Source organism: Sturnus vulgaris, chromosome 6 (genome assembly GCF_052056855.1).
Source record: "Sturnus vulgaris isolate bStuVul1 chromosome 6, bStuVul1.hap1, whole genome shotgun sequence".
Lineage (NCBI taxonomy): Eukaryota > Metazoa > Chordata > Aves > Passeriformes > Sturnidae > Sturnus > Sturnus vulgaris.
Genome location: NC_142248.1, coordinates 284,623 through 301,045, shown reverse-complemented (window position 1 = coordinate 301,045; position 16,423 = coordinate 284,623). Strand labels below are relative to the sequence as shown.

Genomic DNA, 16,423 nt, shown 5'->3' with positions numbered 1-16,423 from the left:
AGGAGGTTGTAACGTGAAGTATCTCATGGTAAAACACCAGCTTGCAGTATTCAAGGACATTGGGCGGGAAATGGCCAGAGCTCTTCCTTCAAAGTCTGACAACGCTGAGGCACCCCTTACTCTTCAGATTTCACCATCCACATTACACTAAAAAAACCGCACCTTTCTTGTATGTGTTTTGTATGGCTCAAATGAAATTGGGATCCCAAAAGAATGGGGTGTCTGATGCTGCTGTAGTCTGGGGAATTAAGTTTTATGACAGCCTTCCTTGAAAACTAAATTTAGGTTCTGTTGCTGGCCCCTCCAGAACAGAGGCAGAGCAGGACAGTTAAAGCATACCAGCTTGAGAACCTCTCATGCCCTTGAAAATAGTGAAAGATCTGTGCCGGGGTTGAAAGCAAAACTAAATTGGGCCTCTATTCAATAAAAAGTTCTTATTCTTAAATAAACATGTTGTTAGGTCCCAACAGAGAATATGTCTAATCAGCATGAATTTAAAAGTTGCCTTTTCCTTTACAAATGTGCTTAACAACCTCCCAGTCTCTGGGCTTCACTTTGAACTGGTCTGCCTCCCAGAAGCCAGCAGTTTGAACTGGGAGGTCCTGGTCATGCTGCCTGATGAACATGCAGTGAAGATATAAGGATACAATAAATAGGTGATCATCTTTGCTGCCTGCATGCAGAAGTAAAGGCATGGTGCCAAGCAAATATGCGCATTAGATGACTAACAGCTCCCACACTGCCAGTGTAGGCAGGGAATATGCAATGCAGCCACATATGTGTCTCAGAACCATGCCAGGTGCTTTTTATTCTTAATGTTTGGTTTTGTTTTTAAATAGGAGTTCAGATCTTTGAGCAGGATGTTTATGCATAGAAAACAATTGGTCATAGCTTTTAATATATGATCAAGTTTTTTGAACTACCAGCTGATATATCTGTTGTGAGTGACATCAGAATTTCAAGTAAGTGCTATTAATGCTCTCTAGGATGGCTGTGCATATCATGTTTAATTTTCTGAGTTTACCTTTATTTAAGAAAGAGTGGCTAGAAAATAGCTTTTTAAGGAAAGTGAGATTTTTTTTTTTGTAGTGGGAATATTGTAATGAAGTTTTGTATTTAATATTGGGTTTCTATTTAATTTTTTTTCATATTTTTGCCTTTATTAAATTTTGATCACTCTTTTTTGGGTAAAATTGGTGGGAGGTGTTCACAAAAATTATCATGCTGTAACAAAGGAGTTGAATCTCATTTGGTACTTGTTTAGCCTTACTTTTACAGTGTACATGTGGATGTACAATGAGCTGAATCCCTAGCAAAGTCCTGTAAATCTCTGTAAGCAGGGAGCAGTTCACCTTAACATTTAATCTAGCAGTGAGCTTCCTCTGAAGAGGTCCCCTTTTCTTTTCCCCAGTGATGGCTAATCCACACCTCACCCAATTAAGTCATTTTCTGTCAGTTCTGTAAGCTGAAGCAGCCTTTTTGCTGCACAGATAGCTAAGACGGGGATAGGATGCAGTAGAGGAACTTGAACAGGATGAAACAAACCCCTTTCTTTCTGTAGCAGTGAAAGGTCAGATCATGCTAAACACAAAGTGAGACTCAGATGTTGATGGTTTGGATGGTAGACTCGTACAAATTCTTCCAGAAATATAAGGGACCCTCTGAGCTATGAACTATAAAACCACAGAATAGTAGGCAGTATCTTGAGCTGAATCTGAAAAAAAATGGAGAAACAGTGATTTGAGAGTCTGTCTTTGGTTTCCTGAGATCGAGATGTGGCCTCACAACCAGATGATTCAATGTTCAATGAACAAACCTCTCTTGTTCGCAGAGCTAGAATTTCTTCAAGTTTATTATGCTTTTTACTGACATAAGCATAGAGCATTGTGGAAAGCAGACTTTCAGAGTACAGGTAGAGAAGAGCTGAAGTCCTCAGATGTTTTCCAGGACAAGCTCTCATTAGCAGGGGCAGAATTCGTCATTTGGCACTGAGTAACTTACCTGATGACAAACTAATTTTTGAGTTTAAGAAGGAATAAAGCCCTATTTCCCTTACAGAGCTATTCAGTAGCCTGTTTTATATGGATTGGTCTCTATTTACTCTATTGTAAACACCTATTTCTTCATTCTTGATCACTGAGTTAGCATCCAGATCCCTCATCCCTATTATGTTGGTTTTGCCAGTAAAAATTACTCTTATATGGACTAGCAGTTAGAAAGGGTTGTGTGACAGGGATGGCAGTCCTCAGATAGTCTACATTATATAAGCTGTGCTTTCCACCCAGGTGGTTAATTAAACTTGGTCTTCAGATCCCAAGACAGAAACCACTTATGTGCACACTTCATTTTAATAATGTGTTTCTGTTCCTCTGCCCCAAGAGTTTTAGCCCTATCTTCTGGTTTGTCCATTGTCAAGAGGGAGAAAAGGGAACGTAAGGACAAAAGGAGAGTGTGGTGCTCTGTGTAGTCTCATTTTGGGCAAATAGTCTTGTTTGGGGGTTGTAGATTGAATGAGGGAACATCTTACAACATTGCTACAGATTGTCTGAATGATGTGTCCTTTGGAATAGATGCTATATCCTTCCCAGAAGAGGGAAAAAATGAAAGTAGCATTGAACCATTATATCATTTTGTGTTCCATCCTCTTCAATTGCATTACTGTTCTGTGATAATGCTCCTGAAATTTAACCTGTCTTGTTACCCTGTCAGTGCCAGGATAAGTATACAGATAATTGTGTGTACACTTTTTACTTGCATTTGGGCAGACCATGTCATTGTTTTCAGCAAAAATGAACTTGATAGCTTAAAAACTTGGGATTTTCCTCATGCATAACACAAGATAAAGTCACTCTTGGTTCCATGTAGTCTTAATGTGCTTCTGGGTATTTGCTACCAGAAATTTGGTAATTGCTTCAGTCCTCTATGACACATCCTCTAGGGGTTTCACACAGCTCAAAATTAGGTGTATGAAAGGCAAAATCTGCTCTTAACTTGGAGCCTGATTTTGCTGGCACTTTTGCATATGACTGAGTGTTCCCTGTGACTGGTTTTAGCTGCCTGTGTCAGAATAACAAAGGACACACCAGAGTTTCAAAAGGAAGGTCATGCAGTTGTATTGCCTTTATTGTTTAATGTGAGTTGCTTTCTGTAAAACTACTTGGCCTTGCCTGTAGTCAAAGGCAGATTGAATTATTATTCATCAGTGTACAGTAGGTGTAAAATGCTGCCAGATCTCAGCATTGTTTTCACATGAGTTTTGCACGATAATAACTGCAAGGTGTAAGTTAAGTGAGAATAAGCCTTAATGCATTTTCAGAGGCAGGAGTGATTCCTGCTTTGCTTTAGTGGTATTTTCCTTTGATCATTCCCATGCTGTCGGAGAGACATAAAGATGGGGCATATTAGGCAATAGATGGGTATTTCTTTCACCTGTGTAAAACTACACCTGTCCCTAAATTACATGATGGGGAATGAGGAAGCAGAGGAGGAATGCTTGCGTTTGGAGGCAGTGTAAAGAACAGAATTAACTGTGGAGTCTGGCAAGGCACCTGCACTGAATGCAGAATACAACAGTAGAATATAGTTTAAGAAGAGGCAACTCTTTCTTTGTAGAAGAGTATAGAACTTCAACATTAATTCTTATTCGTTTGGCATCTCTGAAAATGTGATACTAAGTTCTTTGTACTGTGTAAAGAAAACAGTTTTATACCAGTATTTCAATATTGTGATGAACTGCAGGCATTAAGAGAGGTCAAAGAAAGCATTTGGGGCTACTGTCATTGTAAACAGATTTATACTAAAAACTAGGTGTGATTGGGTTACCTTGTGTCAGCTGAACCACAGTAACTAAATGTAAACATTCTTATTCTACTTTTTCCAGAAGCAAAAACCACTTCTAGCTCGAATTTTAGCTTTTGTCTTCTGCTTGCATTGGACTGAGTGCATGCGGAGTTAATTACATTTCCACTTAGCAGAAGTAATAACCTTTGCTTGCTGGGGCAGCCTGTTCAGATACCAGAGCCCTTTGTGTCAAGACAAGAAGTGCTGTATAGAGAGGTATAACATCCTTTGTTAGATCACTTGGTGCAGTTTAGGGATGTTTGGCCTTCAGCATTGAGCCAAAAGACATGAAGTCCCTTGCAAAATCCAGTTACTCCTTGATCCTGAACCTCATGACAGTTCTGCTGGAGGTACATGAGTGCATTGCAAAGCCTGTTTCTCAGGAGTTGTTGCACACAACTGGCAGTTAAGTCATTGGCAAGGTGGAGGGGCAGTGGGAGTGCTGATGGTAGACTCAGAACTGTCCACAACATCTCTTTATAGTGCCTTTAAGTTGCTTTGAGTAGCACCTGCTCTGTAAAAGAAGATTGACTTCCTTTGGGACTCTCCTGTAAGATATTTTTTCTGGTTTGAGTCTGGATGGAAGAAATCACATCAGAAAACTAACTTAATAAAAACATCTAGCTGAAAATAATTGGTTGTCATATTTTCCTGGGAAGGAGGGAGAGGTATTTCTAAGTGGCTGTAAAAGTATAAATACCATCTGTATGACATAGTCTTATTTTTTTCTGGGTTTAGGAAGAACTTTTGGATTATGTTTGGAGATGCACTGTCTACACAGACAATATTTCTTATTCTTGCACTTAAATACTATGTTTGTGTTGCTACAAGTGAAAGAGACAGCATGTATCCAGCCAGTTTCATCCCTTCATAATCCTTTGTCCTGAGTAGCAGAGGATTGCTTAGTGATAAGATGTGCTATATTGCATCAGGTGATTTTTGAGAGGTGCCTCACACATTGCTTTGCTGTTTTGCTTTTACTTAGATGCTGTCTTCTTGTATACTGGCATCTTCTAAGAATGTGACTTACTTTTAAATACGTTCTTCTTTAACATACAAATGTGCTGCTATATATGCTGTAATCACCTCATGTCCCAGTGTCAGAGGTAAAGTCTGCATATCTAAATAATCTTGGATTTACTAGCCTGTGTTAAAGCTTAGATTTTTCCCTTATTTTTCAGGATTCTAGTGCATGAAGGACGTAAATGATGATAGTCCCAGAGGACCATCTGTCCTGGAGCAGGCATTGGAACGAAGTTACTATGTGAGTGAAAGGAGTGAGTGCAAGTCAGATGGTAAGTAAGACAGGGAAGAGGAGATATATCATGCTGTCATTTCAGTACAGATGAAAAACACCACCATACACTCTTCAAAACTTATTCTAATTTTCAGGTTTTAAGTGTTTTGCAAAGCCCAGTTAGCACGGAAGGTACTTTTTGCTAGATTTTTTCGTGATGGAGTATGTCTTTTAACCTAGCTGTGGTTCTTGCATCATTCAGAGTCCATTTTACCTCCATTGCCTACTTGATGTCTGTGCAATTCTTTCTAGCTTGGATTTCTAGGGAAGCCTTAAGGATTGAGCCTTTGTCTCTTAAGAGCTCCTTAGGAAGTCCTTTTAAATCTAGTCCATAGCTGTCTCAAACAGTTTTTTTCTTTTTAATCTATTTGTGGTAAATAGTAAGCAAATTAATTTTGCTTAATCATCAAGGAAGTGGGTATTTTCAAGCCATTCTGGACTTGTTTAGAAACATATTCTGTCCCTTACAGGAAGTGTCTCCTGTGTGCATAGTGAGGGCTCTTAGAGCAACTAGGGATTTTATTTATTTATTTATTTATTTATTATTATTTTTTTCCCCTCCTGGTTTCTAGGGGACTTCTTCACCTTGTGTCTTTGCATAGGCTTTGACACTGCCCTTCTCTTGTCTTGAGGCCAAAATACCCACTGTTCATGCACAGAGCCTGCAGGCTGTTCATCGAAAAGATCTTTAATCCAGCAGTGATTAGAGGCTTACACTTTATATGTGGGCAATACAAAGGGAAGTTTTTCAAGCAGTTTTGTTTTTATTGCAGAATAAGGCGTGGGTAGTTCTGCCTTGCAGAAAAGCTTAGCCTGGAAAAACCTGGTGTGGGAGGGGAGAAAGAAAAGATCGACAGTCATTTATCACGTGACAAAGTGAACAGTTCCAAGAAAGAAACTGTGCTAAAACTTCCCAACTGAATGTGAGCTGAAGGTCATGCACTTGCATTCATGTTAATTTGACAGAGCCAGCATGGAAGCATTGCTAAAGTACCATAAGGAATTCTGTGTCTGTAGGCTACCCCTGGCAAGTGTGCTTGCTGAAAAGTGCCCTGGAAAGGTTTCAGTCTGAGGGGGCTGAACAGACTGCTTTTGGCACAAGAGGCAAAGGCACTTAGAAAGTATCAGTGATGCTAATTTCAGGAAATGCCCAGGTGTATAAAATTCAAATCCATGTCTTTAATCTGATGGAAGATGCTCCAATAATTGTTTGAAATAGAAGCCATTCTCCAGACATTGTCATAGGACTGTAGACTGGCCCTTGTTTCAAATTTGGCAAAAAGAAGGGTATCATTCTGTTCAGCTGTCAGAAACACAATAGTAAGCTTCAGTATTGTACAAAATGTCATGTAGAATGTGGCCAAAGGTCTTCAATGTTGTATTGCTTAAGTTGAGTAATTGATTATATTCATACAAAGAAAATACTGCTTTCATTGCAGGGCATAGGAGCTAATAAAAAACTTCTAAGGCATGGGTTGATTAGAGTAGGTTGGAGGACAAATTAAAATTCTGAAAGATTCCTTTGAAAACTATTAGGATATGTTTATGCTGCCAGTTAATACAGATGGTAAAACTATAAAATTATGGACTAGATTGAAAAATGGTAATTTTCAATAACCAGCAGTCTATTTATTTCACAGAACTGCCTCATATTCACATACGTCCAGCACAGTACCTGAAGCAAAAAACAGAGAGAATTAAATGAAACTGGGTGGTGTTTCTGGAGGCTTGAAAAGTTTTGCTGTAGCTGCACGACAGAGCCACAAGCTGCTCTTGTGCAGGTGGGAAACAGGATGCAGATAAAAGAGGTCACATGGGTCTGTGGGGATGAGCAAAATTACCATGCTATTTTTGAAGGAGTGTGCACTTGGGTTGACAGTTTGAAGTTGAAGCCTTTCAGTCAAATCTTTATAAAAGCAAGTTTATTCTGCAGTGTGGACACAAAACACTAGAGAAAATTAAACCAAGTAAAATCTCAGTTCATCTCTTAATGGCATTTAAGAATCAGAGAGATGATGAGGATGAGGCAGTTTGCAGTGCCAAGGTACACTATCTACAGGTATCTATCAGGGACCCTGATTTCAATAAAGAGTTAAATTAAAAATCAGTCCATTCTTTTTGATAACCATCTCTTTGGTAAACTGTCATGTGCCAGTTTTAATTCTACGATCCTTATTGATTTAGAGCAGTTTTAATACAGTCTCTTTCAGTATTATCATATCTTTATTAAGGGCTGGATAAGTTCTTAGTTTTTGGGGTTTTTTTCTGTTCTTACACTTATCCTTTCTCAAACTAGACAGGTGGTGAGTTGACTTGGTGCTCTTCATTCTCCTTCTATGCTGCACATAAAATTGTTATCTTGCTTCACACTAAGTAAAGGTAATTGGTAGACTGGCATTTGTAATTTAGAGACTTGACCCTGTTGATGGTGTCCCCTGATACATGTTTACTCCTCTGCCAGCCCCATTAGCCCAGCACAGAAGTCACAATATGAAGGATACTTTATTGTTGAATACCCAGGGTATTAGTTTGTTGTTCACACTGGGATTTCACATGGCATTTAAGGGAACTGATTATTTGCTTTCCAAGAAGGTCCAGTGAAAGTTGGAATTTTTGGATACCTTTCAGGCATACTTCATGAAAAGACAACAGAATCATTTGCTGATATGTTCCTAGGTTTCAGTCTTCAAACCTTAATACAAGAATATCACTTAAAAAGTTTAATGATGTATGGAGAATGATGAGCATATACTGACAGAACATTGGAGCGTACTTAAGTGGTAAGATCCAGGACCTCTAGCAGGCAGGCAGGTATATTTCAAAGATAGATCACAGAGTTTGGGGTTTTTAAAACAGTTTCTTTCAGTCCCTAAGGGGATTGGCATCCTAAGCCCAAGGTAAAAGTACATTCTACTGTGTCTCCACTGCTACACAGGCAGCAAAAGAGTATCTCTGGGCTGTCACTCCCCTCCAAGGATTATTCAGGGCTATTTTGTCAGTCTTCCTTTCATCATTCATATTAGGATAATTGTCGCCTTGTTGCTAATGCCTCTGTGTGTAGGTACTACCTTTTGAACTTGTTCTTTGGCAATGGAGACTGTCACAGAACATAAATTTGACCAGGTGCTCTTTGTTAGAGTGAGGTCTGGGTGGCATCAACTTTTTATTCTTGTTTTCCTGTATTCTGGTGAAGGAAATACGGGTCTATGGACCTGAGGAGAGCAACAGCAAACTCCAATCACTGCCCTGCTCCAGATGGTCACAGGGTGAAGGATTGTGGCTGTAGTTTGTTCCTGCAGTGCAGTCAGATGTAGATGTGGCAGCCTGTGCATCATGACAGGAAAGAAGTGGGGCATGGAGGAATATTCCCTGAAGTTGCATTGCTTGCCTTGGCACGTCTACCTGTAAGGCCATGTTCCACCCCTGTGAGAGCTGACAGAACTGAAGTGCTAATCCCTGTACCTCTTTCTCGTGTGGGACTTTCTCAGCTTTTGTGCTGGTGCAAATATCATAAACGTCAATTGCAGTGTAAGATTTGGAATGCTAGGCTGTGCACACACTGCCCAGTTTGTAGTATTTGATATTCTCACAACTGTACCTGGATTTTCTTAATTGTTAGTGACAACACATATGTGCTGTATTCACAGACACAATTAGAGAAAGCAAAAGCACATGATAGGCAGCAGTTTGAAAACCGTGTCAGTCTCAGTTTCAAAAACAACTGTGTGGTATTGTCTCACTGTCAGTGTGAAATTTAATCCATATTTTAAAGCTCCTTTTTGAAAATGCAACTTAGGCCCTTCTTTTGAAGAACAGTTAAAATTGTTTCTGCAGAACTAGAGCTCTATCTAGGGGCACTGGAGCTTTTGAAAATTTTCCTAGGCCTTTTCAGAATCTGGCCTCTTGATGTCCTAAGCCTGTTAGGCATGAGATATCCACAATCATGTTTCCCACTAAAAAGTAATCAAAATCAATGCCTGATTTCTGTGGTTTTACGTCTGAAAATTTTCAGTAAGAGCTCACAGTTGTAATTGGGAAATGAAAATCACCAAAAAGTTTAACTAGATTTTTTTTTTCTGTTTCAGAGTTTAGAGCAAGATACTTCAGAGGAGAGGGAGGGAAGACTCTCTGTCTTAATTTTGAGGTTATTTAATACCCAAGAAGAGGGAAGTTTTCAGTATGCTATATTTCTTGCATATGCTACCTTGTTTGATTTGAGCTACTGCCAGATGCTGTTTTTAGTCTCTGCTCAGTCCTTTTGTCAGGCTTTTCACACTCCTCCTCCTCCTGTGGGCTTCTCTTCTATGGCCTTGTATTTATTTTCCTTCTTTCATTTCTTATCAGATATTCTCTTTTCCATTATTCCCAAACATACACCTTCTTTTGCCATCTGTATTTTATCTTCTTTCTCTGCTTGTTGCTGCTAGTCCATTGTCTAGCTTAACTGATAAAAGTGGATTTATAGACCCAGTTTAATGTCATAGAACACACATTTTGTAAGTCAAAAATACTGAAGAGCCTTTTTCAGGGATGTGAGATCCAAAACAGTGCAATATTTTGAATTGCACATGTTGTTACATACTAAATTATATTTATGCCTCATGGGTGCTGGTTTGGTTTGGTGGACTAATTGATTAATTAATGGACAAACTAATATCATAACTGAAACAAGCTGAAAATCAGCTAGTAAAACAATCAGTGATTTTTGAGAACACAACCTTGCTGATGTGCCACATGGTCTGTGTGCAACAGTTTTATAAACTTATTTTTCAAGCTTATCCTTCAGCAATAGGGACTGTTAGCGAAGATAAATTTGACACCCTTTGGAAGACTAATGTTGTCACCATATCTCAAACCTCTAATGTTTCTGGAAATTGTGGTTTCTTGACCTCTGCCTTAGTTTGCTGACTGAGGTTTCGTGCTTTCCTTGTGCCTGCTGGTGACATCACCATGGGGAAGTGCAAGAAACCTCAACAAACAAAGTACTTCAATAAGGATAGCATTAAGAGGTCAGTAGTTGTGGAGTACCAGCCTCAGGAGTTAGAGGTTTTAATGGTGGAATGTTTTCTTCGTTGTGTCACTGTTCTGTCTTTGGAAGCTAAGTCTTGCTTTGTTTGTCAATCTTCTCTCTTTCCACCTGCACATGGTCTCTGATCTTTGTTAAGATTGGGCCTGCTCTGCGTCTTCACAAGGGAACCTCTAAATGGAGAGAGGAAGGGCTGCAAGGATTGAAAAGGATTAAAAAACTGATGGAGAGCAGGCACTGGCTCATGCTTGGCTGAAGCAGACTCCCAACCCTGCTATCTGAGAAGAGCTGTCAAAGAAGAGGTGATCATGGTATGGTCTCACCATTGGATTTGTTAGATTTTCAACTGCAGTGTGTTGCACCAGGAGATTTGGTTGAATGCAACTAGGGAGTTCCCTGTGTCTCTTTCACCACAAAATGAGTCTTCTAACTGAGATCTGGCTGTGCTGCCAAAAGAGTCAAGTCAAGCATGTTATTGAAAAAAAGAACAGGAAGGGGAATCTGCCTCTGTGAACCTTCCTTTGGAGCATTCAGAGTGGAACTGAGGAGCTTAAACTCTGTTTAAGTGAAGAGAGATTCAGGCACTCTATGAGAGGAATATGGAGTTCTTCAACAGAAGAGTTGAGTAAATACTGACAGGTTTAACTATTTTGCAATACATTTTCATAACATCTGTCAAGCTTCCTTTAAAAATACCCAGCCAGCTCTGGTTTGACTATAGATATTTTTCACACTTCCCAGTGTATGGAATTGGCATTTTAATTTCACAAACAAATCTACCAGCTTATTAGATGTATCCACCTGCTCATGCAAATAGCAGTGCAGCAGGTTGAATTTGTTCTCGTGTATTTCATCACAGGTTTTTGGTTGTCATTTAAGCTTTATAGAGTTTATTCTGCTCAGGTCCTGTGTTTTGCTGTATCCTTGGGATTTCATCCTTGGGATTGCTCCCACCATTGTAGTAGGTGGTAGCACTGGGTTGTTAGGCTGTTCTCCCCATGGGATCTGAATACATCTTCCCTGTGGGCTCTTGGCTTTCTGTGTGCTCTACCCCATGCTTGTTGTGGTTCTTTGCACCTACCAAAGAGCTTATCAGGTGCCCTTAATGACATGGATCTGCTATTGCTTTATTTTCAACTCAGCTGTTTAACTAAAGGAATGTGTTATTTAAAAAAGTAATTTCACCTGAAAGTAAATGGCCAAAAGCTTTTTTTTTTTAGTCCCAACAATAGATGCCATTTGCTGTTGATAATTGCCATCATGGCATGCTTTAAGTGAGAACAAACACACTGCTTCCCTCCAATACACACAAGGCTTTTTTTCCTAACAGATTTATTCATTAAGCATATGTTCAAAGACTACAGCTACTACCACTTTTAAATAGAACCATTTTTTCATTGCTTTTCATATTAAAAGTGCCACAGTGTTGTGAAAAACCTAATAATGCTCCAGATTCAATTAACTAGCATAGTCTATTAAAAGTCCATTCTACTCAGGTTGTTTGACAATAGGAAAAGAAATACTGTGTGTTGGAGACGGACCTTCAAATGACAGTACAAAGCTGCTGCTTTGCAGTCTTTAGCAGTTTGAATGCCTTTACCTTTCCTCTGTGTCTGTCAAAAATATCTCTTACAGAAATTGAAGGGGAGCTGGTTAGAAAGACTTAGTCCCAACTTCCTTGCACAGGAAACATTACTGCTGAAACAGGTAAAAGTTTCATCTGACCAATTTTGCGGACTTTTGATAAGAGGGATGGCACTCCTGAAAGACAGTAAATGCCTTCCATTTTGTATGCCTTCTGTGAAAGACAAAGATAAATACAGACCTATTTTTCAGAATAGGTCATTTTTCTTTCTGTCAGATTTGTGCAGGCGTTCTCAAAATGGCCCCTTTTAGAATCCCGTGTCCTCACTGCTACTGAGATTCTGAACGTCCTTTGCCAGCACACTGAAGAGCCTGTGTTATTTTTCTGTATGGAAAAGTGTTTTTGCAACAGCTCTAAGGTGAAGCTTTCTTTGTTCCTGAAGTTTTTTTTACACGCTACTAAAGTGCTAGTCCTATTCGATACACATATGGATTTAGGGATGCTATTGTCTCTTCAGCTGATAAGATCATTTCAAGATCTGTGGAAATGAAAGGATGAACTATGATGTTACAGTTATCCCTCACAAATAGGACTTGATACTACCCTGCTTACTCTTTTGTCTTTTGTGCCTCTGCTCAGCATGTCTGAAATAGATCACAGGGCTTCTACCTGGGCCATGGATAAAATGTAGCTCTTGCCCATTCTTTTTATGATCTTCCCAGCATAATTAATGTTCCTGTGGTGATTTGACCTTTGCTGGAGGCCAGGCACCCACCAAAGGCACTCTGTCACCTTCCTTCTGAACTGGATAAGGGAGAGAAAATAAAACAAGTGGCTGATGAGTTGAAATAAGACCAGGAGAGATCACTCACCAGGAAAGACTCAGGGAAATCAGTTGAATTTATTGCCAATCAAAATCAAAGCAGGATAATGAGAAGTAAAACAAGTCTTAAAAACACCTTCCTCCTACCCCTGCCTCCTTGGTCTTAACTTCATTCCTGATTCTCTATCTCCCTCTCTCTTAGTGGTTCAGGGAGATGGAGAGTGGGGGTTATCAGCCAGTTCATCACATGTTGTTCCTGCCATTGCTTCCTCCTCAGGAAAAAAGTTTTTTTCCCCTTTTCCAGTATGGGATCCCTCCTATGGGAGGCAGTCCTCCGTTAACTTCTCCAATGTGAGTCCTTCCCAGAGGCTGCAGTCCTTCATGAACTGCTCCAGGATCCTGCTCCAGCATGGGCTTACCATGGAATTACAACCTTCTTTTGGGCATCTCTCTGCTGTGCCGTGAGCTCCCCCAGAGGCTGCAGGTGGGTCTCTGCTCCTCCGTGAGGTGCAGGGGAATCCCAGCTCTGGCATCTCATGCACTGACCTGGGTGTCTGCAGGGCTGTTCCTCTCACATATTCTCATTCCTTTCTTCCATGGCCACATTTACTTCTGTGCCATAACTTCATTCTTCTTAAACAGATTATCCTAGTGGCATTCCTACCATCTGATGTGCTTGGCCTTTGCCAGCTGGCTGGCATTAGAACTGTCAGACATAGGGAAGCTTCTCAAAGAAGCCATCCTTGTAGTCCCCCCGACATCCTGCTACCAAAACCTTGTTACACAAACCCTTCAGGAAAGGACCAAACAGTTTTGGTGTACATAATTGGCATTGGGAGATGAGGGATGCAAACAAAAAAATTCTTTTAGTAGAATCTTGAAGTAATCTGGAAGAAGAGGGAGGTGGGATGGTTTGGAAGTGCTGCACTGGTCTTTAGGAGCTAAGAATGAGCTTTACAAGATTACTCAGTACTTTATTCTTCATCTTGAAGTTAAGTGTGGGAGGAGACTTGGTACGAGGCATTTGGCATCTCCTGTTAATGCAGATGAAGTGTTCTGGATAGCACAGCAGAAATACAGCTCTGTGGATGAAGTCTTGCTTCCCATTGACACATGCTGTCACCCACACTTGAGAAAGAGCATCCTAAAGGAAGCGATTGACTACTCATATTCCAAAACATGTATTATACACAGCATATTTCAACATAGAGACAAAACTGTGGGGCAACTAGGCGTCTATAAGAATACGTTTGGTTCCTTTGTGGTGACCTGAATTATAAATGTTATGAAATCAGGAGCTTCTGAAAAGAATGAAATGCTCCAATCAAGACCTGATGAAACAACTGTTTTTTTAACAGTTCTGATTTGTGTTGCATAGTTGACGAAGTAAATTCCTATCTTTTCATCCTCAGAACAGGACATCCTCAGAAAAAGGCATATGATGCCTTTTATACCTGAAGCAATGGGAGATTTTAAGTGTGCCTCCTTGGCCTGCCTCCCATAGATGCAACACACCTGCCACCTGCTTCCATGCAACCTCAGAGCATCATCATTTCTGCAGCATTTGCTGGAGTACAGAATGAAAATCTCTAGGCTATCTGTGATCCTGGTCTGGAGACAGAATTAGAAATGCTCTGCTTTATGTGTGATCCAAAATGGTGTTTGCTTACCATCTTGGTGACCTGTTGATTAGTGTCAGCTCTTGCTGTGGTAACTCAGCATGAGGCTGTGTGATGTGAGGGGGAGTGGAGCCCTGGGATACGTGAGTCCATGAGAGGTTTGTTTCTTTGGGTTGTTTTGTAGAGTGAAGCTCACAATTGCAGACAAGAGGTGCAAAATGCTCCCGGAATAATTGCAAAGCTCATCACCAGCATGTGCTCTTTTCATGTCACCCTCTCCAACAGAGAGCTGTAACAACTTGTGCATGTCTGCTTATCTATCTAGACAAAACATTGCTCAGTGCATGTTTCCTCCCTGGGAAGAGGATAAGAAGGCAAGCTGTTGCGTCTTTTTAGTGCACTACTATTTAAGACTGTGTATCCATGTTGACGAGCGTGGTATAAGAACCCAGATAGACTAGACATGGGACTGTTACCACTTTCTACTTGCATTGGTCGCTTTTCCTGCTCCTGTGTGGATACATAGGGAAAAGGAGAACTTGAAACTGTTATTTTTGTGACATTTTAGTAATCTAAGCATGCCTCTAACATGAAGGGACTACAGTTACAGAGGTAGCAGAATGCTGAACTGGAAACGATGATATCTAATTGTGCTGAGTTTCCATTAGGGCCCATAATGGTGTAGCCTGGAATGGAAATAGGGCTCTAATACAGAGAAAGTTGATCCTGTTTGTGGATGTCCACATCTTTATCTCTACAAGTGTTTATTTCAAAGTCCAGATTAGAGGGTCTGAGTGATACTGTTGCTTTCTGAGGAAGCCAAGCAGTGCAAGCGTAGCCTTTTTAAATGTATGAAAGAAAGCAAAATGCTTGTACTTGGCGTAATACCCTTGGGGCACGTATCAGGTTTGTGGCTGAAGATGACTATTGAGACTGGTCTTGATACAATTTGCTTTGCTCAGGAAAGAGAATGTCTTTGAAATGAATGTAATAGTGGCTTTCCTAAATGTTTTTTTTGTGAAGGCTCCAGGGCATAAGATTTGCATCACTTAATAAAGCAGGCTGTCCCCAAATATCAAAACATTCTTATTTGAACCTGGCAGGAAGCCAGCAAATCACCCCTCTGCTTCAAGGTGCAAACCCTCTCATTCACCAGAGCAGAAAGCAGATCTAATATCCACAGAATGCCAGGCCAGTCACCGAGGAGACATTAGAAATACACAGTAGTATTAGCATTATGACTGTAGAAGTACTGCAGAGGTTATTAATTTAACAAAATAAATATCCTTCTCTTTTTTTCTGACAATAGCAGTGTGGCAACACCAACAGAGATTATAGCAGTATGAATAGCAAATACTTTCAAAAGTGTGTGATACCAGAATGTGCTTGTTTCTTTTAATTGTCAGAGTCACTCTTTTATTGAAGAGGATGTTTGTCTGGTTCTAAATTATTGCTATTCTTTGATTATGCATTCGGGCACATTTAAGTATATCCTGTAGTTAAAGTGTAAAGGCACAAAAATTACAATTAAGGTTTGGAAGAGGAGAGTTGGTTATCCTGTTTCAGAGAGTTCAAGCCTCTACACTTCAATCTGCATTGCTGCACCACTGACAGTTCTCCCTGCCTGTGTTGACTGTGCAAGGTGGGTTAGTGAGCAGTCTAAGCCTTTATCTCTTTAACTGTGGAATTACAGAGCTACTTTGTGAGTTTCCATTTTCAGTGTTAAAGGGAGCTTGCAGCCGGAGATTAATTTGGGACAACTAACTCCACTAAAAGTCAACTTGTAATCTGTTTACAAAAGCTCAAGACAGCTCCAAAATTATCACCAGGCATTAGAAACTGTTCAGTGAAGAAAACAGCATAACAAAGAAATTTATTCTTTATTAAAAAAAAGAAAAACCTAAAATTCATTATTCAGTGGGAATCAGAAGGACCTTCTGTAAGAGGGTTAAGAGGAAAGGAGAAAAGACAAAATCAAGCAAAAGAAGCTTTGAATTGAGCCCTGATTGAAAGATGACAAGTGCTAATTATGTGTGGATGCAATACAAGTTAATATTCAGTGTCTCTGCCTTCTGGGGGTCTGCATTCACTCAAGAGCTGTGATTTGGCACCATATTTAATTTTTTTTTTTTTTTTAGCAAACGTTAATTATATATAATAAATCAGTAAACACCAGTGTGTAGGACCCTAGGTATGAGAGGAGTGCTGAATGGAATATTTGGTTTCTTCCAGA

The 16,423-nt window shown here is 40.0% G+C and overlaps 1 protein-coding gene across 22 annotated transcripts in view; it reads left to right on the top strand.

Annotated features, from left to right (window-relative positions):
- Window positions 1-16,423, top strand: part of PTPN5 (protein tyrosine phosphatase non-receptor type 5) — a 73,786-nt gene that overhangs the window by 16,241 nt on the left and 41,122 nt on the right. For 21 of the 22 annotated variants that reach the window (XM_088166615.1, XM_088166630.1, XM_088166622.1 and 18 more), the window contains one exon: window positions 5,022-5,135. In XM_088166615.1, coding sequence (XP_088022741.1) covers window positions 5,033-5,135 — 103 coding nt within the window. In that variant the 5' untranslated portion in view covers window positions 5,022-5,032. Of the gene's footprint in view, window positions 1-778; window positions 963-5,021; window positions 5,136-16,423 lie in introns of those variants that run through there. The other variant, XM_088166616.1, reaches the window with a different exon arrangement.